Genomic DNA, 25,713 nt, shown 5'->3' on the forward strand with positions numbered 1-25,713 from the left:
AAAATGAACATAAACCCAGTTATTATATTAAGAGTTTAGTTCTCTTATATGGCACAAACTCAGTCAGTCAGTAATTCTTTAAATCTGTTGATCGATAGCTGAAGACACTGAAGCTCAATAGAAGCATTACCATAAAACTTTTAATTGTTGACTGGTAGCTCTACATAATGGACATTAATAATGTGTTATCTGTATTTAGATAATATTCACAAATACATTCAGTAGGTAGAGGAGTTAGTAATACTGGCTGGTAGCTGAAAAGAGCGAACATGACTACTGTCACTAGGTAAAATTCTTAATTATCTTAACTGTAAATATGATAGCTCCCAAACTTGTAGTTTAAGCTACTGAGCATAAATACAGCCACCAAGTAAAGTTACCAAGTCATTTGACAAATGGCATGTGATATATTACACTATTCTATGATAAACATCCTACGGGTTGAAACAAAAAAGATTTTTTTGTATGCTAAAAATTCAAAAACAACTGCAGTCTTTCAAGAACATTTTATATCACAATACTCATTATTTCTTAACAGCCTAGATTTTTCAAGTCTGATAAGAATATCTGTAGAATATTTAATATTTTTTGACAATAAAGGTTACTCTGGTGTACTAAAAACATAAAATTATAATACCCATCAAGGCATGAAACTGAAAATATTCTAGTATGGTAAGCCAATCAAGGTCCATACTTCAAATTATTTTTGATACAATTACAATAGTGTCACAGTTTCATATAAAAGACATTTCCTCTATGGTAAGAACATGAAGACGCGAGACCCAAAACATCTCCATTCTTGTGAGAAGATCAAGGCACAAATTTGCAGTAAGGTTTCACATCAAATATGTCTCTTGTCTTGTAAGAATGCTAAGGTAGAATAAGACCAGAACATTTTAAGAGTGATAACAAAACCAGGGTACCACACTTAGAATGTCTTCAACTAATACGTAGCAAGGCTATGCAACAAAAAACATTCTCCTGTTTGGTAAAAGCATTAAAACAAAATACTAACTATTGAAAGAGATCAAAAACATCTCCAATATGGTAACACCAGTGTATGAATGGTTTTTAATAAAGATTTCTACAGTCTAGTAGTAGAACACCACAGAGCACTAGGAACCATGGCCCAAAACAAAGAAATTTTCAGTGTTGCAAAAAATATAAATTAAGAAACTTACCATGGCTCGACACCAAAGGCATCTCCAGTCTTGCAATCTTAGCACACTTCCACATGTTTTATCGCAGACACTACATTTGGCACTAACAGGAAGATTCCCTTCCAGCCACTGATGAGGCATTGCTAAGTTCTGAAATAAACAAAAATGACTAAGAACTCAAATAAACAAGTACTCTACTAGTTTCATTGAAGTAACATCAAAGAATCAGAAGTTTTGAAATAGACAAGGCCTAAAAAGGAGTTCATATATTTAAAATCCATATCACTGATATCAAAGAAGCAACGCTAAATTATAAAATATGTCGTGAAATGAAGTATTATTTTTCAATATTAATGTAAAAAACAGAGTATAATGTAAAAGTGTATAAAAGCAAAATTCAAACATTTATTAGTGGCAAAATATAATATGCTAACACACCCTTTCATTAGTGAAAAAAAATACCTTATATATAAAAGAACACTAGATAGATGTTATTTTCTAATGCTATGTTAGTCTGTCCAAAACATTATAACTTGACTTCCCTCTCAGATTGGCAGATGTCTGTCTCTACTCAAATTTTTCCAGTTTTGGAGATTCAGAATTTCCAAGATGGGGGGACATCCCTTGTACTTAATCATATTGGAAATCAAAAGAACATGGATTAACCTGGGATCCCATGACCATCCAGAAAAATCAGTACCTGTTGTAACAATCTGATCACACAGAAATTCATAGGCAGCACTGGGTCTGGAAACTTGACCAATATGTCTTTGTACTGAATACCATGAATATTTCTCCAGCTGCTTGAGGTTTGTGATGTTTGAATGGATATGTTTAAGAAGCAGCTTGTGTACACATGACTTGTGTCTCTCTCTCTCTCAGACAGAGATCCCTTTTGATTGTATAGCATACTATTGCTTATGGCACATGACTTTTGTGTTTGTGGATTCTCACCTGTTACAAGATGCCATGCTTTACTTACCACAGCTGGGGTACAACTTGTTGTAGGTCTAAATCATCACTCTCATACACTGGATGGAAAACATGCACAGAGTAGTGGTGTACTTTTGACATGAAAACCTTATGGCAGAATGTTTTGCAATGTAACCTACTCAGCAGGGCTATTGTCAAAATGTACAGCCATCAGGTAAAGCATACAGGATGAGGCAAAATGGATTGTAACAATGTGGTAAGTCTCCAAAATTATGTTAATATAATGAACTCAACCTTCGTATAATACAAAAATATGTTCTCATTTTATGTTTCTTCATGCAGTCTCATTGGTTTCAAAGATCTTATCACCTGATCCATTCCTAGAATTATATCTTCTAGTTCTAAAGAGAAAAACAGCTCTTCAATCATTGTGCATCATGTCCACTATCAACGAAAAATGCATGACAGATAAATAGAAATGTTTTGGAAAAAAAGAGGAAAACAAGCAAAATTAGGTTCTCCTTAAGCCAAGGAGTTTCTGGATACTTGGAATGAAGTAAATTACTGTCAACTGCTTATTCTAACATTTTATATGGGTGTTATGTCTTGAATGAACAAACACCACAATGTCTGATCACAATGAACAGAACTCAACCATTATCAAAAAAACAATCAGATATATGAGCACAGTTAAAAAATTCTTAAAATCTTTGATTCAACATAAATGGTTTTAAGGTGTTAGTTCTTGGGTTTAAAAAATTAATTGGAAAAAATTACATTTTATTCAACAGTGATCCAAACACCAAATATGAATTAGTTGCAGAATCACTCATGACTTCCAGTTCTAAATGATAAAATACTATGATCAAAAACTTTTTTTTTGGCTTAGAGCCTCATCCCCAAGTCAAGAATGTTCAGAATGTCTCTCTATCAAGTGTTATTCATTAATAAGCCAGTGTTTGGATCCTTACTCCACGTACAGGGGTCTTCTCATTACTCACAGCAAAGAAAATGGCATTAATTCATATGTACAATTGTTACTAAGTTATAAACAATCTTTAAAATTAAAAACTCTGTATAATTCACCAATATACTCTGATGATAATTTGGAAAATAAATATATAATGCTCACTAACACTATCATAGCCATCATATGAAAGAACAAAGATATTTTAAAATCATAAAGAGAAAGAATGTATCCACACATACGAAGGAGCTAAACTTATCTGGAATTAACAAATATCTTTGAAGATTTACCTCTCCAACCCTTATGAGCTAGATGTGAAAACATGTTCACACAGCATAAGAATAACTCTAACATGAGGTAAAACGTCCATAATAACCTGAAACTTTACTGAAGTATTAAATAAATTAAAAAAGAGAGGACTAAATCAACATAAAAAATGAAATATAAGATTTCCTTTTATAGAGTAGTGTATGATTTACAGAATTTAAAAACTATTTCACTAATTATTATTATTATCTTACATAGAAAACATATTAATTCATTTTGTAAATCACTACCTTCTTTACTTGACGAAAAGAAATGTACATTTTGAAATAAACAATCAAAGAAAAAGAGCTAAGTTCCAAAACTGAAAATATCTGTCCTAAAGTCACATATTATTGAAATCAAATATGTAAAACTAAGTTTTGAAGCAGACAAGTTCTGAAATGGAATTTCATATTACTAAAGGAATAAAAAAAAAGAATTGAAAGTGCCAACCTCTGTATTAAAGCTTCACATAACTACAACCAAAGAAATGTAGCTAAATTCTGAAAGTTGACATTGCTATAACCAAAGAAACTTATCTAAATTCTGAAAGTTTATACTGCTAGAACTAATGAAACTTATCTAAATTCTAAAATTGACAGGGTTTGCTTGAGAATGCATATTACTGATATCTAAAAATCTAAGTTATGTACTAGAGTTTCTTATTACTAGAGAAATCAATAAATCTTCATGTTCACAAAATAATGTTTGAAAAATGTTTTAACAATTTAAAAAAAACAACAGTATTGGAATAAAAAATTATACAGGAATGAAAATAATTTTTAATAATAATAATATTACAATAATTAAAATATACCAATAATATGAAGTTCATAAACAAGAAACTGGATGAACTTTTTTTATGCTATTTATTTTGTACCTGAAGATTTTTATATTATAATTCAAACAAATAAATAGATGGAGATATACAAACCATATCTTCATCCTCAATTATATCTTTTCCCATTGTAGATAAAGTTGTCCATTTGCAATTATTAAGGGCTTTGATGGCACACTTCTTGTGTACTTTAAACTTGCAAACTACAAGTGAAATATTAAAGAAACTAATTTTAGTAATTTCATTCAAAGCTTTATCCAAATTATTCAAAAAATCAACAAGTCATTGATGTATTAAAATCTCATCAGGAAAATACCACCACATAATCTAACCAACTTACTGCACAAAACAAATATTAATAAACATGTTGATTACACATTGTAAAATGAAATACAAGACACAGCAAAAACTGTAATAGGTGTCCAATATTTCACTGAGGTAATGCCAAAACATTCTTTATCTAAACTCATTCTACAGACAGTAATTTACAAGAAATATTATATATATTCATTAGCAGGCATACAGTAAAATATATTAAAAAAGTGATGTGCAAATTATGGACAGTAAAAAGTGTAAATAAGTTTGATGAAACCATCTATTCAATTTATTTTAAGGGTTTAACAACAATCATTAGAGAGAGAAGGCTCTATTTTATAAAAACACACTGTTGATTATACCCACAAAGAGGATACTAACCATATAAAGTCAGCAGGAAATAAACTGTTTAATTTACAATACATTTGCAAAATTATTATCTGCTTAATTCTGAATGAAGAAAGAAGCTAAGGATATAGATAAGCATCACTTTCCTTATGTGATTTCTCTGAATAATAATCAATGTTTTTTACCTTCACAAGATAACCCACGAGATGTCACTCCAGAGAGAGCCTCTCTACAGAAGTTACAGTAGGTTGGTCTACCATGGGAAGTAACAAACCAATGATGTTGTCCAGACATAAAATCAGGATTTTCAGCTCCCTGGATATATATATATATATACATTATTTTTAATGAAATTAAATTTACAGTAATTAAAAGAAAAAATATTGTTGAACCAATTATTATAATATCTCAGTTAAATTTTAATCTATATAAATAATGTGAATTATCTGTGCACAGTGTTATACAACTTGAAATTTCAAAATCCACATTCAGATTTTAGGCTGTAAGTTACACCATGGAACCAAAGATACTGAAAATAACAAATTAATGTTGCTCAGAAAATTTAAAAACATAAAATATCTTTAAAACACAGATCTTGTGAAAATTAGTTATGTAATGAGGGTCATAACATTTGTGTTTACATTTTACAGTGAAAATAGATGATACCTTTTTCAAATGTTCTTATAATCAGATATGTATTATTAGAGTTTACACTTAATCTTCAGTGTTTTCAAATCAAAAACAGATGGCGCCACGTGTGCCATTTTCTTTTTTCATAACAAATCAATCATTTAATTACATAATTTTGTTTAAGCCAGTTGCATTGTCAAAATTTAAGCGTGATTATAACATAACTTGGGTATATGCTAAATGATTAACTATGAAATTCTGTCTCAAACAATATATCCTCAGAAGCCGTCTCGTGGTAGCTACTACAAACAATTTAAAAACTTGTTGGTTCACCATTGCAAATGTTGTCAAACAACTATAGATGTAAAAGCGATTCAACACAATGAGAAATTTGGCAGATAGTCATATACTAACTAAAATAACTGTAATAATATTATAAGTACAAGTACATCTATAAAACCAAAATACAATAAATCACCGCATCTTAATACTTTTTAAATATTTATAAATGTAATAAAATAACCAGTTTTTAATTTATAAATTACGTTTCCATTGGATGGCACATACACAAAAATAAAAAATGGAATTAAATTGTAAATTAAATGCAATTAAAAAATTGTAGAATTAAAGGTGTTATACACAAAATTTAGCATGTTATAATAAAACGATTTTGAATAGGAAAATCAGCAAGTCACGTGAGAACCACAACCGATATAAAGTTGTGGTGGATTGGAATGCATAAGAACTACAACTGACATTCTTTGGCTTTACGTAAGTAGTGTTGTGTCACCATAAACTGATCGTTTTTTTGGAAGGATGTTAACAGTACTTTCAGATACAAAATATTCATACACTTGGATCATAAAGGCGTATTGATATTGGGGATTTTGAGTTGATTGGATCAACTTGAGGTACTAAGGCCATCCAAAAAGAGACCCGCAATAAGTCGTACCACAGCTATGGTAGGTAAAGTGCGGCGTCTTGTAACAGGTGAGAATTCACGTACGCAAAGTTCAATACCCCAGGCAACAGTACCCAACATAATCAAGAAAGGTCTCTGTCTGAAAAAAAGTGACACAAGTCATGTATACATAAATTGTTTCCACTAAATATATGTTCCACTGTTGCATACCTTAAGCAACTGCAGAATGAAATGGGCATTCATGTTATTTTATAGACGTACTGATCAAGTCGTCAGACACAGCGTCTATGGATTTTGTGCGATTTGACTGTTGAAACGAACGCTGGGAAACCATCGTCTTCGTATATTAGATATATTACTGAAATTTTAGGGAGAAGAGGAATGCTTAAGATACGAAATCCTTATGATGGAGTCGTCTGCAATGGAAATAACGCTGCAGGGCTATAGTCAAAGTGCACGACTGTCAGATAGCGCATAGCCGGATATAATAGCGACATGGACGTGGTGAGGCACCAGAATCAACTTAATTTAACGTACTCAGCTTCTGAAGTAAGAAACCCGATAATCTGGGTGCTTCTGAAGATCTTTCTTCCTTATTAGAACGAGAAATATAACATTCGAAAACTATAAATATAAAAATGAGAGAAATTTGTATATGTATTTGGACAAACAAGGTATTGACAATATCATATTATAGAAATAGAAACACTGTAAGCTTGAAAGCTTTTAACACTAAAATTCGGGGTATAACCCTTTAGTAGGCACAGCGAAGATAGTTCATTGTGTAGCTTTAAGCTTAAAAACAAACAGTTATTGGCTTTCGTTTTATATATATATAAATGGTCGTCGCCATCGAGGTAGGGGCTTAGGAGGCTTTGCCTGTCCAGTTTAGATCCTGTGCCTCCCTAGGTTTCAGATTTCAAATTGACACAAAAATACTAGGGCATATACAAATCAAAAATTGAAATAAAATACAATTAAAGTTAAATGTAAGAATGATAATACATAGTTCAGACGTAAATGTTTCTAATTTTTTAATAATATCATCAATAATTTTAAAATAATCTGGGAAAACTACATTCGTTGTGAATGTGTCATATTAATGCGCTGTCCTATAGTTTACTAAGTAATGTATATTGACGTGTAATAATAGAGAATACGAGTTAACTGATTTCGTTACCTGTTTCAAAAAATGCCCCCTCCCACCCCCATAGCCGCACATGCTGTCGCCGAGACAACACACATATATATCTATTTAAAATTAAAAAGTACAATATCAGATAATATCACCAAACTAAATCGTTTCAAAACTTATCGTTTCAAAATTAGTACTAGTGTGTTTTGGCTAGTCCATAACGTAGATTTTGATTTACTTATTTTTTAGGATAACGCAGATGTGTATTTCATATTTGTATCTGTTCTATTTAAAATCTCCGAGATTCATTTTTCTTCTTTGTAATTAAACAATCTTTTAAACATAAAAATTATCTAACAGCGTTGGCTAACCCTTAAAAATATGTTTGTAGTTAAGCAAAAAGCTACACAATGGACTGTCTGTGCTCTGCCCACCACGGGTATCGAGACCCGGCTTCTAGCGTTGTAAATCCGCAGACATGCCGCTGTGTCACTGGGGGGCTTAGAAATATGAACAGGTTTATAATTTTCAGCATGGCTTATATAGTTCAGTGAGTAAAATGAAAAAAATATTTGTTATGAAAAGCCATTAAAATGTATCGGGAAAACAGACAATCACTTCACAAGTTCTTTACCCAAAAGTTCCAAATAGAATAACGAAATAACAGTAACTTTAGATTAAACAGTAACTAAAGATTATGGTAACAACAAAAACACGTATTTATTTTTTGTCTAAAAAGGCTAACTGTAACTGAGTAATTGATTGTAACGTACGAGTGATCGTCGAAAAACACCACTACTTACACTATTGATCCTAATAACTTAGTACTGTATCTAAAAAGCTTCTGGGTGATAAAGCCTTCATCCAGCATCATAACGTTCCTTCAGAACGTTTTACTGACAACGCGAGGTAATATAAAAAGAAATGGGCATAATTCTTAGGCAAGTGTTATAAGATGCGATTATCACCAATAATATACCATAAAACTTCGGAGGAAGGGTTCTCCTTAAATCCGTACTGAGTTAATTCTGTCGTGGTGGGAAAATCAGTAGACGTTTCTTACCTCGTAAAAGTTCTTGTTCCCGACGCTTTTCAGGGCCGATATCCATGCTTCCATCTCTTTCCGTGAGTCGGCACACAGGATAAGTCGACGAAACGGAGTTATCAACTGTGAAAGGAGGTTAAAAAAAGGGATAAAATAAAATACGATATAAAGTGTTTCGTATTCATTTCCATTTTTAATCAATCAAAGAAAAGGATAAACGTCAAAAATAAATAAACACAAACAAAAACGTTATATCTGCAAATGTAAGCTACGTCCAATAATAAAACTTATACTTCGAACCGAGACAGGATTATATCTAACTAGAATACAAAGTCAGTTTTTCCCTTTACTCAATTTCATGTTTATTAATTTTAAGAATACTAAGTGCTGTTACATATACCCATATATATGTCATTCCAAGTTAATGTATCTTATGAATGATGACGGAAACAACTCTATCTGACCGTAATACCTATCCGCAAGTTTCTGATAAATCTACACGGTTAGATGCCATAAAATACTTTCATTTATCAACACCCTAGATGCCATAAAATACTTTCATTTATCAACACCCTAGATGCCATAAAATACTTTCATTTATCAACACCCTAGATGCCATAAAATACTTTCATTTATCAACACCCTAGATGCTAACACAACGTACCACATATCCTCTTTTTCCAGTACAACATTCCCTCGGGAGATCAAATCCAGAGACCCAATCCTTATGAAAAATACAGGGCCTTATTAACATTGGTGATGACAGTAATTTAAAGATCATACTTCTGACACATGAAAAACAATAAACCAAATCTACATCATTAATTTGAATGATGTATTAAACAAAAAATAAATTCGCGGAACAGTGTGTCCATGAATAAGACCAAATGCTCTAGAAGACGATATTTTTTATAGTATTTTCCAATGTTGCTGCAAGCACTCGTAAGATGTGATTCAGCGTGATTCAAGCACCTCATAACAATAAATAATGGTAAGTGAGGCTCGGTTTTAAGTAAACACTTTAAACTTGCAATAATCTCTTTAAATCTTGCGAATTCCCAAACTAGATACAACCTACGATAAAATAAAGAAAAAAACTTAGCGAGTGATAAAAAAGTATTATCCGTCAAAAGTAGCAACATGACTAAAATAAGAATATAAATAAACTAAAAGCATAACTGACACCCAATATGCTAGTCGATGAGACCGAACTGAGCGGGCTACAGAGGGGTGTCACGATTTCCGGTATTCAAGTTAAAAAAAAAAGTACTCTATTAAAGGGCTCAGTCTGTTAACCTGAAAAAAAAAAAAACTTTACTGCCAAAAGGAATCGCCTCTCAAAAGAGTTCGGCTATGAAGTGGCGGAGTTGGCCGAAGTGTATTTCTCTTGCACAAAACAATACAAGTGTTAACATCAGACAGGTGCCGCCTTATAACAGCAAGTAAACTTTGTTGAGTCTTTCTCGGTCACCTCTGACAACAGGACTCAAGAAAACCGCGGAGAAAACGACTTAATAGAACTGAGGAACCCGACCTTGTATTGCACAATACATGTGACCACTACCATTTTTTATCTATTAGATTTGATAGGAGCATGGGTTTTATTCCCTCATAGCCTAAAAATCTGTGCGAATTATGCCACGCTGGTGGACAATCTAGATTCCAAATATCGCAAGAAGTTCAAACAGTTATTCACAATTTAAAAAGGAAAGTACCAGAATGTTTGGTATGGGAACCAACCCACCGAAAATCTCTCTCTGATTCACAGAATGTGTGTTAAAACTAAAAGTATTTGTCCAAAAATGATTCACAACGATTAATTGCTGGGGACACGATTTATAGAAAAAAATACTGTCTGCGCCAGCCGCCCCTAATTTAGCAGTGTAAGACTACAGGGAAGGCATCTAGTCATCACCACCCACCGCCAACTCTTGGGCTACTCTTTTACCAGCGAATAGTGGGATTAACCGCCACATTATAACGCCCACACGGCTGAAAGGGTGAGTATGTTTGGTGGGACGGGGATTCGAACTCGCGACCCTCAGTTTGCGAGTCGAGCGCCATAACCACCTGACCATGCCGGGCCTAAAAAAACAACAACAAAAATACTGATAGTAATCATAAAATATGTAGTAGTACATAAATCATATAACATTTACCCGTCAAAATAGGAGTTCACTGACCTGAAAACTGTGGTTTACATTTTTTGTACTACATTCAGCTATGCTCAAGTCTGTCAAGTCGACCTCCTCAAAAATGACCGACTGAAAAAATAATAATTATATTTTAACAATATATATATATATATATATATTACAGGCAAATCTTAAAACCATTTTTATTATTTTCAATATAATTATGGCTAGCTGTTCCTTTTCGGCCTACCTGACCTATAAGGTACAAAGTTCTAATGATTCCATGATTTGTGCATCTATAAGAGTTAGTAGGTCTTTTGTTTTGTTTTTTAACCTTGCTGTACGGAATATGAAATAAAAGGCAATCAATGCCCCTTATAACCTCTAACACCTGGATAACTATTGAACTCGCTTCACAATAAACTGGTTACGCAAAATTAGTACACTTTAGTAGCTTTGCCATAACAAACTTAATGCCCTTCTCCGGTGGCTCAGCGGTAATCTTGAAGCTTATAACGCTAAAATTCGGGGTTTTCCATCCCAGCGGTGGGCACAGCACAAGCTAAAATTCGAGGTTTTCCAATCCCAGCGGTGGGAACAGCACAAGTAGCCCATTGTATATCGTTTTGCTTAATAACATAGCAACAGGCAACTTGCTAAGAAAGTGGTTTTTTAACCAGTTTGTCACAACTAGAACTAGCGTGGTTTGTAAATGACAATTCAACAGTTATAACAACTAAAAAAATGTTCAATAAACTTTGAAACCCAAGTGTTTGTTTGTAGTTAAGCACAAAGCTACACAATGGGCTATCTGCGCTCTGCCCACCACGGTTATCGAAACCCGGCTTCTAGCGGTATAAGTTCGCAGACATACTGCTGTGCCAATGGGGGGGCACAACCCGTGTTTCAAAAAAGAGCATTCTTGAAATCACTAATAAAGTTGAACATACAAAAATAGTGTCTGTTTTGGGTATTTCCATATCCGACAAACGATACAAAGCACAAAAACTGCCTTTTAACGATAATTTTAGTATTATAGTATTCGAACAATACACCATCGGTTCACCTCTTATAACGAAATCTTCATTTGAAAATAAGTTTTCCTTTGTTTCTATCAAGAGTTTGGTATCCATTGCCTTTTGAAAAGTTATTTGCCTATAGAAAACCTGTTTTCAGTGCTAAATTAGTCAATATACACTGGAATAATGCCCGAGAGTCATGTTTACCATAATCTCAGTTGCAAGGTATTAAGTTTACATGAAATGCAAACGTTAGTGGTATAGTCACAATGTGGTTCCTGTTGAAGAAAGAAATATCCAAAAACGTTAGAATCCTATCGAAAAACAAGAAATCTGAGAAACACAAAAATCAGTAAGTATAACATACTTTGTTCTCGTTGTAATCACTTTCATTGTCTCAGATCAATCAGTGATTGGAAGGAAAGACTTGAGATAAAATTGATCAGATCTCAACCAACGAAAGTCATAAGAAATAGCTGACGAAAATCTATTTTTTTTTTAACTAATTGTGCGGTGTCCTACATGTCGAAAAACCATTCTTACAGCACAAATCAAAGTCAAAATAGAATAATGGCCCGAGAAAAACGGCCTTGCTTTAGGAAGACTTTTCATCGAAACCAAAATGACATTTTGGAAGATTCACTGCATTTTTTTAAAACAAGAGATCGAACCCTAAACTTATGCAGTTTTATACAAGAAATTATTATATTGAATTGTTCTCGTGTTCAAATTTGCCACCAAAATAATGCAAGATCAACTCACAATTTTAGGGTTAAAATAATTATACATTTAACAGTTCAAACAAACAAACTAACTGAGTTATTGTTTAGCAGAATGTGGTTGGTAATTTACAGTCGCTAAATACAGTAATAGGTTGAAGCTGGCTGTTGTAGTTTTAAAAATATAAAAAAGTAAAAAAAAGGCCTGGTGTAAAACCTACTTCTACATGTGCCCAAACATCCCAATATCAACTCTTTGCTGTCAATCTTTCAAAATCACCATTGTCATAATTTTCTCAATGCAAGAAAATCGTAAAATCCGATTTTCTTGCGTCAATACTCGAAGCCAGTCAAACTTGAACATTAATGTTTCATTCACCTAGTGTTCCCCTCGGTGGGAGAGCGGTAAGTTTACGGACTTACAACGCTTTAATCCGGGGTTCGATTCCCCCGCGGTGGATACAGCAGATAGCCCAAAGTGTCTTTACTCTAAAACAAACATTCACCTACTAGTTTCAACATGGCGCCTGTTTACTGTACAGGTAAAATAACAGTAGTTAATTTTATCTTCCTACACGATATAAATGTCAGTTCAACAGGTAATAAAATAATTACGATTACAGAATATTTAACAAAGGATATCGTACCAAATGTCGTAAAAACTAATTAAGGCTACTAGATGTCATAATTTGTCCAACTACGTTTGACTATTACTACATACGGGAAGTTACGATATCAGTCTATGTTTAGTTTTCGTATGGCTTCTCTCAAGCGGAGATCAAATTGAGTTGACTAATTTTTTTTACCAAAAATAGCAGTTTAAATATTTTAAAACTGTCGTACTTTGTTTTCGTTCAACTGCCACAGAAAGCTTAGTCAGTAAAACTGTTGCCGATAATACCATTCAAGCTTCTCCATTATCCAAAATTACTTCTATAACTACCCCAAGAGGGTCCATATCTGAGAAAAAAGTTGGGGTATGAGCACAGTTTCAAAAATGGTACTCCGAAGAACTCAATAGGAGGAGGGGGGGGGGCACAAAAAATTTGCAAAACCTACTTCATCATGCCTGTATGGCCCTCTTGGTGTATTTTAGCCACACCACATACACAAGAACACCCTCAAGTCACCCACAGTCTAACTGCCAAGTTTGATCATGCTAGCTTCAAAACTGTGGAAGGAGTTCGTGGACAAGGAAGTTTACAAATACAGTGTGAATTAATATCGCATATAATCATATTAGATGCATCAGATCAATGCAGAGATATTACCATATCATACTAGTTTGCAATACGATCAGAAAAAACCAGGTATCTATTCAACTTTCAAAGTAATATGATAATAGCTGCCCATCTGGCATGAACATAGTTATCACAGACCATTCATTTGACCAGCTGTTTAAAGACATCCATCATCAGTCTTTCAGCAATTGTAATCAAAAACGAAATGTACCTGTTATTAGGTAAACTTATGACCATGAGAAAGAAGATAGGCTTGTAAATTGCAACATATGTTCAACTTTGTGTCAACATTACTCAGGGTTCAATTGTATACAATCCACTGCATTTATGATGTCCGAAAATTAATTCAGAAAGCACATAGATTACATCAGTCATCTTCCTTTCCCAACAGAATCACCCTATCTCAGGAATATCTTTGGGATGAACCTGAACACTGGATACATCTTAATCCTCTGTTGACATCAGCGTACCAACTACAAATTGTATTTCTCAGCGAATACGCCACAATTGAATAAAATATTTTAGGGTATCTAATGGAATCTATGCTATATAAAATCCATGCTGTTATCACATAAAAATGTGATCCCACCCAAAATTGGATACACACACACACAAGAATGTGAGTGACATCTTTTTAAATGACATATCTCTCATTTTTCTCTTTTATCCACAAACTTCATACATTTGCTGAAGAGAATAAATATAGTCACTTTTTAAATAATTTTATTTTTTTTACATCTGTACTTCACTGAATCAAATATTCCTCTCTCCACCATCCAGTAAATGCTGTTATCTAGAAAGAATCACCTAAAAATATTTACTTGCCAAGTGAGGTATGTTACTCTTCCTCACATAACCAAAATAATTTTAATCAGTGGTAGCTGACTTAGCCGTTATACTCAGATGGTTGTTTTAAAGTTCAGTGGTTATATTTCAAGAGTATGCTGTAATGGCCAAGAGTATGATTCGTTATCCATCAGGGTTGCAGTTTGTGCTCAGCCTGTTAACAAGTTCTATGCATTTTTTGTATATTTTCATTTATCATCTGCAGCATGTTCAGCAAAATGATGCTTTAATCTTCAAACCAGTCGGTCTGATAAGCCCTGGTATTGGGAGAAGCGAAAGGCCTCGTCGGCACTGGATATTGCAGATGAAGTGTGATTGACATACTAAAGTTCCTTCCATTGCTTTCACTCATGGGTTCTACGAATCATTATAAGCAATAGAAGTTCAATCCCATTTTAATCAGTCTTAACATAATCAGAATCTCAAGTTTACAAACACATTAGTCTGATCATTTACTGCATCCTAAAATTTCCATAAACATAAGCCTGGCTACTTAATATTTTCTAAACTTCATAACACGAAATAAGAATCATTTATCTTACTTAAACTTTTCCTTTGTAAAAATTATTTATTTTAAAGTGTCATCTAAAACGGCTGAGGAATTTTGGCTTATTTATTAGATACCCTTCAACACACAAGTGTAATAATAGTATAAGCACTGGAAAGTTAAAGTAGGGACCCAGCTGCTTTGGACTGTTCCCTAAAGCTTGATTAATTTATTGTTTATAGATCTTACAAATATGCTATATTAACTAGATAAATAAAGTAGAGGAAATTAATTAAGTTTGTTGAAACGCCAGATTTTAAAGAAAAATACGTTCAACTTACTAAAGAATAAATAGCATTTTCAAAGCCCATTATCGTGGAATTAGAAATGCAGACACCCGAAAGGTGAAATATTCAATGACATCTTATATCACTTTCTTAACGTCTCTTACATAGTATATTTCATCAAAATTCTGCATATCGTTTCTACAAAAACGTTTGTATAGTATATCAATAGAATAAACGGAAATGTTCATGACACTAATTGATTTACGATAACAAATACGCAATGGAAAGTATACATTTTGATATAGTGGAAACTATTCTAGCTTCTGCATCACTTCTTGTTCAGTGCAGCTGCCTTCAGTATCGACCTCGTGTAGTATTTGTTTAAGGCAGCAGCCGTAAAACGTGGTTAGAATCACACGTCTGTTATTCTTTTCGACTGTTGTTGAAAGCTTTTATCGTTACGTCTTGTTTGGAAGAAGCAAACAGTAGGAATATAAAATCTGTTGTCTCACATGTTTCTGGCGGACAGATATACTTAAATCCTGATTCTTGGATTAGAAGATATACAATGTTGTCCATAAGTTCGTTATTTCACCTATATCTCTTGTGTGCGGATAACACTTTATTTGTAGCACAAAACTTGTTTAGCGTTTGTCAGGCTGTGAGCCGTGCTTATATATTGTTTAGACATACCCGTACGTTAATCTGAAACAGCTGAAAAAAACTATACTTTTGGCCCACCCTATAATACAAGTTCTAGTATCTTAATGTGGAGCTTGAATGGATATATATATATATTAAGCACTGTACCTCCAAATTATTTATTGGTTAGACAAATCAACTAAATATTTAACATTTCAAGCATAACATTTAAGCGGTATTTTTTTATCCATACAACTTGAACGGCACCTTATGCAACGCGTGGGCTAAAATGGCAAGGTTCAGACACAGCCGTCCCTAATTTTGAACAACTAACCAGATGAGGAAGGTGTTAGGAATCAGTCAGTAGCATCTACCACCTATACAGCTACTATTACCGAAGTGCGAGATGCCCTGTCATAGTTATGACGACACCCCAGGTAAAAGTATGCAGAGCGTTCACTGCATATCGCGGCTCAAACCATTGACCTACCGATAAACAGCCGCTACGCCAACCTCTGGGCCATTCCAAGTTTAACTTGAATGGGCGGCTCAGTAAAATTTACCATCCTTGTAGTAGTAGCGTTTGACTCGGCAACAAATATACTAAAATCTAGTGTCAAGCAAACACGATATTTAGATTGGCAGGTATTCTAAACTATACACCATTCGCAGCTTAGTTGATAAATTAAAGATGAGTCAGTTAAAACAAAATACACATCTCTTTGATTGACGTCAGAAATTTTTCAAAGTATTATGAAACATATTTTATAGCATGGAAGTACGAAAATTAAGTACATATTTGAATAATTTGTATAAATGCATATGAATACATATTCACTATATGAAATATTCCAAATGTTTTTACGTGTCTTTATAAGGAATTTATTAACCATCCATCTTTTTTTTTTAACACGTATTAAAATATAAAGGTTAATAAGCTAAGGCGTAAGATGTATAACGATGATCTCAGCACTTGATTGGCTGCAAAGTTAAAAATATAAAAATTAAACACACAACACACAAGACTAATATTATCTCCTTTTGAAATCACTGTACAAACTTTGTCATAACGACCTAAAAAGATTTTTGGAGGCAATATCTCAAAGACCACGCCAACATTAAACGATGAACTTCACTCATCATAGACATGAGGCTAAGTTTATTACAGAGGGCTCATCTGCATTTATGATTGAGAATAAAATTTTATCTGATCAAATTTTCTGTTAATTGTGTTTTTCCCCCAAAATATAACCGGTGAAGCTGGGATAATTTATGGTTAGAAGAATTATTGCAAAATAACTAACAATAGATGATGTTCATGTTAACATTTGTATTTAATTATAACGTTTCTAAAATAACACACCATTACCAAATTATCAACGTAATTATAGGCGTTGCTATTAGACATGAAGAGGCGGGTCAGTAATATATATCCAGTGATATTCTTATTATAATGGAGCTTGCGATGTATACGTACAAAACTCGGATCTCGGAAACTACCTCACCGATCATAACTTGGTAATACTTTTATAACTAGGCAGTATTTTTATAGCTGAGCAATAAATAAAACTCCACAAAAATTATGTTTCAGATTTAACCAATAAAAAATTACAAATAAAAAGGAATACGTTTCAGATTTAACCAATCAAAATTACAAACAAAAAGGAGTAACTTTCAGATTTATAGCAATCAAAAACAAATATTTTTTTCTTTAATGAAAATCTCATGAGTGTTGCAACAGAAAAGGCACTTTCTTTGATAATTACAAAAAAAAATACTTCAATAAAATCTACTCTGCGATGTAATGCTGTGATGATAGCTCATTTTTAAACTAAAATTTTAATATAACCCCTTTTCTCATGGATGGTGAACGTTATTGAATGTCAAGTATGAGTACACTGCTGTAGAACTGTCAGACAATTCCAGAAAAGGTCACAGGCCCGATAGTCTTCCGCAGGAACTATCAGTTACACTTGCCAGGAGAGAGTGTATTTCTGCTAGTTAAGCTTAATGTTGTAACGGTGTTTGTAAGTATAAAAGTGAAAGACTTAGGAGATTTTGAAACTGTATCAGTAATAACATATATATATATACCAGTAGGAAACGGAGTTAAATTTCTTCAAATTAAAAATGGTACACAAATTGTGTATATACAGACTGAAAAAGTATTAAGAAAATAAAGATAAAAGACTACCACAATATATGTTTAAATGATTTTAATGGAATACAAAACGTTGGGTAACATAATAAAGTTACGCTATCTATTACTAACACGTGGTTGGAACTACTAAAGGTAAAAGAATAAAAAATCTTAATAATTTATTTAAAATGTAAAGATTGTTGAAAGGAGCTAAGGTTGTTATTCAATTTTCCTCCCCCTTTCGGTGGCTCAGAGGGAAGTCTGTCGGCGAAAGCTTATAACGCTAAAAATCGGGTTTCGATACTCGTGGTGGACATGCCACAGATAATCCATTGTGTAGCTTTGTGCTTAATAACAAACAAAACACACTGAATTCATAGTTATATACTCGTTTTCAACATTACTCGATTATGTCAGTTTACATTTCCATATACAGAGGGCTGTGTACGTTATACTAAAATACTTTTAGAGCCTCACTATGTCGATACAGGCCTTGTCGCTCCGTCCGGTCATGCTCTAACTGACGATCTTACATCTTTACATTAATCTGCAGCGTAGTTTCTATTACAAAAGACTCCGTTGTAAGGCTGTAATGTCTAAAGCACACTGATCTTCCCTGTTACCTCTCATAATCTATATAGTGTATGAAGGCAACAGTTTTCCAGCACCCATTTCAACAGTCTGATCGCACAGAAATCCATGGGTGGTGAATCTGGCGACTTGATTGGTATGTCTTCGTATGTAATATCATTAATGCCCGTTTCATTATCCAGCTGTTTGAGGTATGTGACGATTAAGCGTCAGGTATGACTCGAACTCATATCCTGGTAAATCTACACCATGTCAGTCTCATTTCCGTACAAAGCCAATATAAGTATTTTGCGTCGGAAAGGAATGTTATATACCCTTCGAAAAGGTGAACAGTTTTTGGTAGCATCACATTACCTACGAAATGCTACATAATTTCAAAGTGTGGTTCTGATACATTCCGTTCCACCACGAATATATACCATATGTGGTTTTAACGTGACTTACTGATTTTCATATTGAAAGTTATTAGAATATAATGTACTCAGCCCTCCATATACATTTTCAGACACAAATTCTTAACATATGAAGTATGCTGCCTACAACCACTACTTTCTATTACGTAAACACAACTGACAATTACATCAGTTAGAACTGATTCGTGTAACTAAAATAGTAAATTTATTACACAATGAAAAATGTAGAGATCGCACTAAAGTGGCACTGTTGGAAACGAATGGTAATTTAGAAATAATAACTCAACGCATCGTTAAGTTTTAATATGTTTCTGATTTCCAAGAAAAAAAGTTGGTTGAAACCTCTATTTAAACGAATGGTAATTTAGAAATAAAATAATAACTCAACTAATTATTATTAAGTTTAAACATGCTTTTGTTTTCCAAGGAAAAAAAATTGGTCGAAACCTCCATTTATTGAAAAGCAAAACAAGAAATTGCTAATACACTCAGGGATATACTGTTCATAATGTAACCAACACATTATGCCTTGTCTTTTCCTTTACACAAGCGTTTCAGTTTGAGTGCAGCTAGTGATGATCTTGTTTATTTTCTTGGCGATTTTCGATATTCTAAATTCCGAAAGTTTAGTGTTCAACACAGATATTTCTCAAGTTGGAGGTCACATTACACAAAGATATATACAGTTGATAATTTATTTATATAAAATTCCACAATAAGACTGAGATTTTAAAAGTGTAAAAATCAAAGAGTGTGCAGTTTGTGTTATTATTATTATATATAAGTTCTTTGAAGAATCTCATGTCTAAAGCTATAATGGTAATTCTGATCTTTTCTTTAAGTATAAACTCTGTGAAATTAACAGATTTGGTGGGAATTTTAAACATAATGAATGGTTAACTCGTTAGCATGACTACTACACCTACGTCGGAAGTGACTATAAAACTGAAGAGAAAGACGGAGAGAGCAGGAGTGACCAGAAACCCGTACCCCTATATTTTAATATATATATATATATATATATGTTGTAAGTCAACTTTTTCTGTCAAATTCTCTTTCTTAGAGGTCTCAAGTTTTTCTGAATAATAACAAATGCTTGCTTCATACACAGTGGTTCACCAGTTGACGGTTGGACCTTACCGAGCGGCTACTAAGAAGTTTCCTTGTTAAGCAGGAAAGCCTATTTCTACATAAGCCGTAGACAGACGCAGCCATAATTAGTGTCTCAACAACTTAATTAGTACATTTTGAATTGATTAGTTGCATACCAGTGTTGTTATCATCGCACATAATATGCAACAGAAACAACTGGGTTTTGAGTTTGATGTATCAATTAGTTTTTTTGTACGCAATACGGATAAATAAGACTATTTATCACGAATTTAATTTCTGAATAACATGCTAACGCACTACAACAGACTTGTCAAACATTACCCTATTTGACTTGTTGTATGAATATTCATTAGGCACTTTAATTACTTTCGTGTATTTATCATTCAAACTGCCATCTGCTCAACTCGTAAAATATTTATTAGGCACTTTAATTACTTTCGTATATTTATCATTCAAACTGCCATCTGCTCAACTCGTAAAATATTTATTAGGCACTTTAATTACTTTCGTAATATTTATCATTCAAACTGCCATCTGCTCAACTCGTAAAATGTTAATGCTCGTTTCATACATCTTGTCCAAAAATGAAAATGTCATAACAAACAAAAAGAACTTTAATATATTGTTTTAATGAGCACGTACAACGGTGTAATTCATTCTAAATGTTAAAAAGACAAGATAGCTGAATGCAGCTACATTTATTTCTTAATCAACTAAAACTTTTATGAATAATCAGTAAAATCAGCACTAAGCCCTGGAAAGATTCTTCCAGTCAACGTGTAGACGAATATTCTTTCGGTCTATAACTCCAATAATAAATATAAATCAAAGACTTCTAAAATATATTTTGTTTGGTAATTGAGTATATTCTGTTTACGTTTTCTTTCTTTTAAAAACTATCTAAATTGTATGTTCACAACAGTTAGCGGTTTCCCATGTTTGGAAGTCGATTACATTCTCATATCGCAATATTAAAAACTATCTAAATTGTATGTTCACAACAGTTAGCGGTTTCCCATGTTTGAAAATCGATTACACTCTTATATCGCAATGTTAAAACTATCTAAATTATATGTTCACAACAGTTAGCGGTTTCCCATGTTTGGAAGTCGATTACATTCTTATATCGCAATATTTAAAACTATCTAAATTGTATGTTCACAACAGCTAGCGGTTTCCCATGTTTGAAAGTCGATTACACTCTTAAATCGCAATATTAAAAACTGTCTAAATTGTATGTTCACAACAGTTAGCGGTTTCCCATGTTTGGAAGTCGATTACACTCTCATATCGCAATATTAAAAACTATCTAAATTGTATGTTCACAACAGTTAGCGGTTTCCCATGTTTGGAAGTCGATTACACTCTTATATCGCAATATTAAAAACTTCTACTCACAAGTATGCTGGCTTAACAGACCAGAATTAAAATAATTTATGAAAGTTAATATAAGCTAATGAAAATCCTTAACGTTATAAATTAATATACCAGAAAACAAAATCCTATAATGATTAGAGTGTATTACATCATAAGTTGAGTACATTCGTAATTACCGATGGTATATTATCATTGAAATGTAATATTTGATCAGCACTGTTAGTGTTTCCCATAATTGAAGAAGGGTTATATTTTTTGTTATGGATAGCTAACAAATAATCACTAATGAGAAAAACCAAATAAACAAAATTAAATGTATTTTGTTATCTACTAGAAAGATTAATATCTTTTTATGAAGAAAAGTTCTATATTCCATGTCTGAAAATTTCAAATTACTGTTGTATTAAATATTCTCATTCTTTTACATCTAATAAATATTACAAGCTAAACATTAAACGTGATTTACAGATATTTCTAGCAATACAAATTCTCCAGAAAGACTCCCGGCAGTTTTCTAGCTTCGGGTAACTAAAACAGTCGACTTTTTAGTACTCTCGTTAATTCAATTACTTGCTTCAACACATCAGGAACTTTTCAAGGGCTGCTGCTCCACGTGCTCACCTGCACCACACGCTGTGTTTAAAAACATTCGAGGTCGTATAAAAGTTTTAGTTGTATTTAATGGATACTTAATTCTTATAAAGTATCAAAACATAAACTGGGCGAGACATAATCGTTTCTACTTGTCAGCACCGATTGAGAGAAGTAGAATACCGATATTAAGGAAACCATCAGGTCAAAGACCTTTTCTCAAGATGTTGGCAACAGAACGTAAATTCACGGGGCTCTTGCCATCACTATTTCTTTTTTACACAAAGATATACTCAATTTCCTGCTCTAGTTTTGACGTGTTCAAGAATTTACGCGCGTATTACAGTGAAATAGGCTATACTCCTGTCAACAATGGAATGCAACTTAGCAGCTGTATGGCTGTTTTAAAACACTTAAGGAAGTAGACCATTTGTATACATGTTAATTTTATAACGTTGTGTATTTACTAAAACCAATCACCAAATACATTAAAGAATTACCATTTTAAAATACTAGTCTTCCCAATATAAGATTCCCATTTAAAGATTAAATAATGGCTTCCTGCTATAAATATTAATCATTTAAATAAACCGTGCATTAACTTCTTCATTTAATTGTGCAAGTTTTCATAAACCTTTTAACAAATGTAATATTCATGCTGAAGTATACATCTCGGATTTACGTAGATGTCGCATTTTAAAAGAGTTTGTATTCATATCAAAGTTTTACAACTATATATCAAATAAGAGAAGTAAATCTCAGCATGTAATTACATCTAGGTGTGTATCTCAGTGACTTTTGTAGACATAAAGGAAACAAAAGCAACTAAATTATACCTCAAAAAGAAAGGAAAAAAAACACGAACTGCCATACATTTGGCTTTATAAAGAAGAATATTCGCTCACAGTTAGGAGAATAAATGAAGAAAAACTACGTTTACGTGTCTAGATTCCTAGCTACTGCCTGGAATTGCTGTTTCGCTGGGCAGCTCCACTTTCTGGCACAAATACAAACCACGAAGGGGTGTTGCAGAGCTATCTGGGAGTTGTCATTCTTTGTCACAGCTCTTTTACAATCGATGAAAACGGGCTAACTTACACATATATAAAAAAATCTCCTACTACTGATACGCAATCGTTCCACGTAAATTTTTTCGTAATATGTACAATGCTACAAAAACTGCGTGTTTATCTCTTAATATGATTAACTTGTTTAAACAAAAGACACAGGAACGCTTAACAACATTTCGTATTCAAATTACACGAAATGTTACTTGATGACTATTTATCTACGTTACGCACACGCACAGATATGTATTTATAAGTGTCTTCACTGAGTAAATAGCAGATTAACTTTAACACTCCTCATATAATGAGATGAGTTATACCAACTCCAAATGCACCACACTCCAAAGTATATTGATTTTTTTTTGCATTCATTAATATATATATTACTGTATTTTGTTTTATGTGAAAACTTATGCCATTCTTATGTTAGATAACCTGCATAAGCTTATATTTTAAACTGAAAATGTATTAACATATATATATAATGGTTTTTAGTTCAAGTTGAACCAGCGCCATTAAAGCTTAAACAGATTAGAATTAAAGTTGTCATTTAGTAAATAATTGCACTGAGAGTTAATGGTTAATTTCAACACACAAAAATGTGAACTGTGAATAAATTCGCTGTTGCTATTTTAAAGATTAAGATACAAGGATCGTATATTTAGTTCTTTACAATTTTTTTTTTTGCTTTAACTAATTAAACTCCAAGTCTGTATTTTTTTAAACATACACCCAAGTGGGCCATTTGGCTAACCAGTACAGCATAAAAATAGTGTTATTGGGCCAACATATTTTTACCAAGAAATAGGTTTTATCATGATGTGGCTTTTCTTAATCATTGTTAATCTGGTAGTCTAATGCCATTATCGTCAATAGCCGAGATATTCCTGTCTTCCCTAGTTTTAGGACAGGGATAATACTAATTGAACGTAATATGGATGGTGCCCTTTCACTGGCCTGGCCCACTAGATTATTTATACTTCAAATAAGCCTGTTATTCGCAAAATAAATTTAACTCGTTCAGATAAGATAACCAGTAAAAAATTTAAAAAGGACAACTTTAGCCCAATGCGAAAAAAACAAATGTAGTGTATCAAGTTGAAAAAAAAAGACAACTTTAAACAATCTGATTGAAAAAAAGACACTCTAACGTAATCCGATATAGTGTATAAAGTTTGAAACGGGCAACTCTAACGCAATCCGATAAAACATAGTTGACAGTTTAGAAAATGACAACTCTAACGCAGTCTGATAAAATATAGTACATAAAGTTTAACAAATAACAACTGTAACGCAGTCTGATAAAATATAGTACATAAAGTTTAACAAATAACAACTGTAACGCAGTCTGATAAAATATAGTACATAAAGTTTAACAAATAACAACTGTAACGAAAACCGATATAACATAGTGCATAAAATTTAAAAACCGACAGCTATAACATATTGTATGAAATTTAAAAACCGACAGCTATGACATAGTGCATAAAATTTAAAAACTGACAGCTATGACATATGTATAAAGTTTAAAAACCGACAGCTATAACATACTGTATAAAATTTAAAAACCGACAGCTATAACACATTGTATAAAATTTAAAAACCGACAGCTATAACATATTGTATAAAGATTAAAACCGACAGCTATAACATATTGTATAAAGGTTAAAACCGAAAGCTATAACATACTGTATAAAGTTCAAAAACCGACAGCTATAACATATTGTATAAAGGTTAAAACCGACAGCTATAACATATTGTATAAATTTAAAACCGACAGCTATAACATACTGTATAAAGTTTACAAAAACCGACAGCTATAACATATTGTATAAAATTTAAAAACCGACAGCTATAACATATTGTATAAAATTTAAAAACCGACAGCTATAACATATTGTATAAAATTTAAAAACCGACAGCTATAACATATTGTATAAAATTTAAAACCGACAGCTATAACATATTGTATAAATTTAAAACCGACAGCTATAACATATTGTATAAATTTAAAAACCGACAGCTATAACACATTGTATAAAATTTAAGAAAAAGAAGAAGACAGTACAAAATCGTCACCATTTTTAAAGCTGTAAAGTTTATAACGTTAAAGACATGTTAATAATCAAAGAAAATATAAGATATCGTTGCCTCGTGAAAAAAAATGACACTTTAAACTGATTTCATGTCTTCGTTGTTGTGTATATATCTGAAGTGGGCTCACCGACCTGGCCCATTTCATGAACATCCCCTCGAAACAAGTTATATTTGTCACTGGAACAGCTCCAAGTTCTATTATGTTTCTCTAGTTGAAGAAACATCTAACGAACAGGTCAAGACAGCTTGACATGGAGAACAAATGTGTATTTGTGTGTGCTAAAACTGTTTAATTCTAAAATATATACACACACACACACACATATATATATATATATATATATATATA

The 25,713-nt window shown here is 32.7% G+C and overlaps 1 protein-coding gene across 9 annotated transcripts in view; it reads right to left on the reverse strand.

Moving 5' to 3' along the window:
- Positions 1-25,713, reverse strand: part of LOC106457958 (diacylglycerol kinase eta-like) — a 148,835-nt gene that overhangs the window by 56,903 nt on the left and 66,219 nt on the right. For 4 of the 9 annotated variants that reach the window (XM_022384053.1, XM_022384055.1, XM_022384052.1 and 1 more), the window contains exons 4-8: positions 10,783-10,863; positions 8,618-8,722; positions 5,053-5,182; positions 4,301-4,407; positions 1,182-1,310 (exon numbers count right to left, since the gene is read on the reverse strand). In XM_022384053.1, coding sequence (XP_022239761.1) covers positions 1,182-1,310; positions 4,301-4,407; positions 5,053-5,182; positions 8,618-8,722; positions 10,783-10,863 — 552 coding nt within the window. Of the gene's footprint in view, positions 1-1,181; positions 1,311-4,300; positions 4,408-5,052; positions 5,183-8,617; positions 8,723-9,263; positions 9,324-10,782; positions 10,864-15,626; positions 15,634-23,140; positions 23,148-25,713 lie in introns of those variants that run through there. The other 5 variants (XM_022384060.1, XM_022384061.1, XM_022384059.1 and 2 more) reach the window with 5 other exon arrangements.

The sequence above is a fragment of the Limulus polyphemus genome, unplaced genomic scaffold, assembly GCF_000517525.1.
Source record: "Limulus polyphemus unplaced genomic scaffold, Limulus_polyphemus-2.1.2 Scaffold397, whole genome shotgun sequence".
Classification (NCBI taxonomy): domain Eukaryota; kingdom Metazoa; phylum Arthropoda; class Merostomata; order Xiphosura; family Limulidae; genus Limulus; species Limulus polyphemus.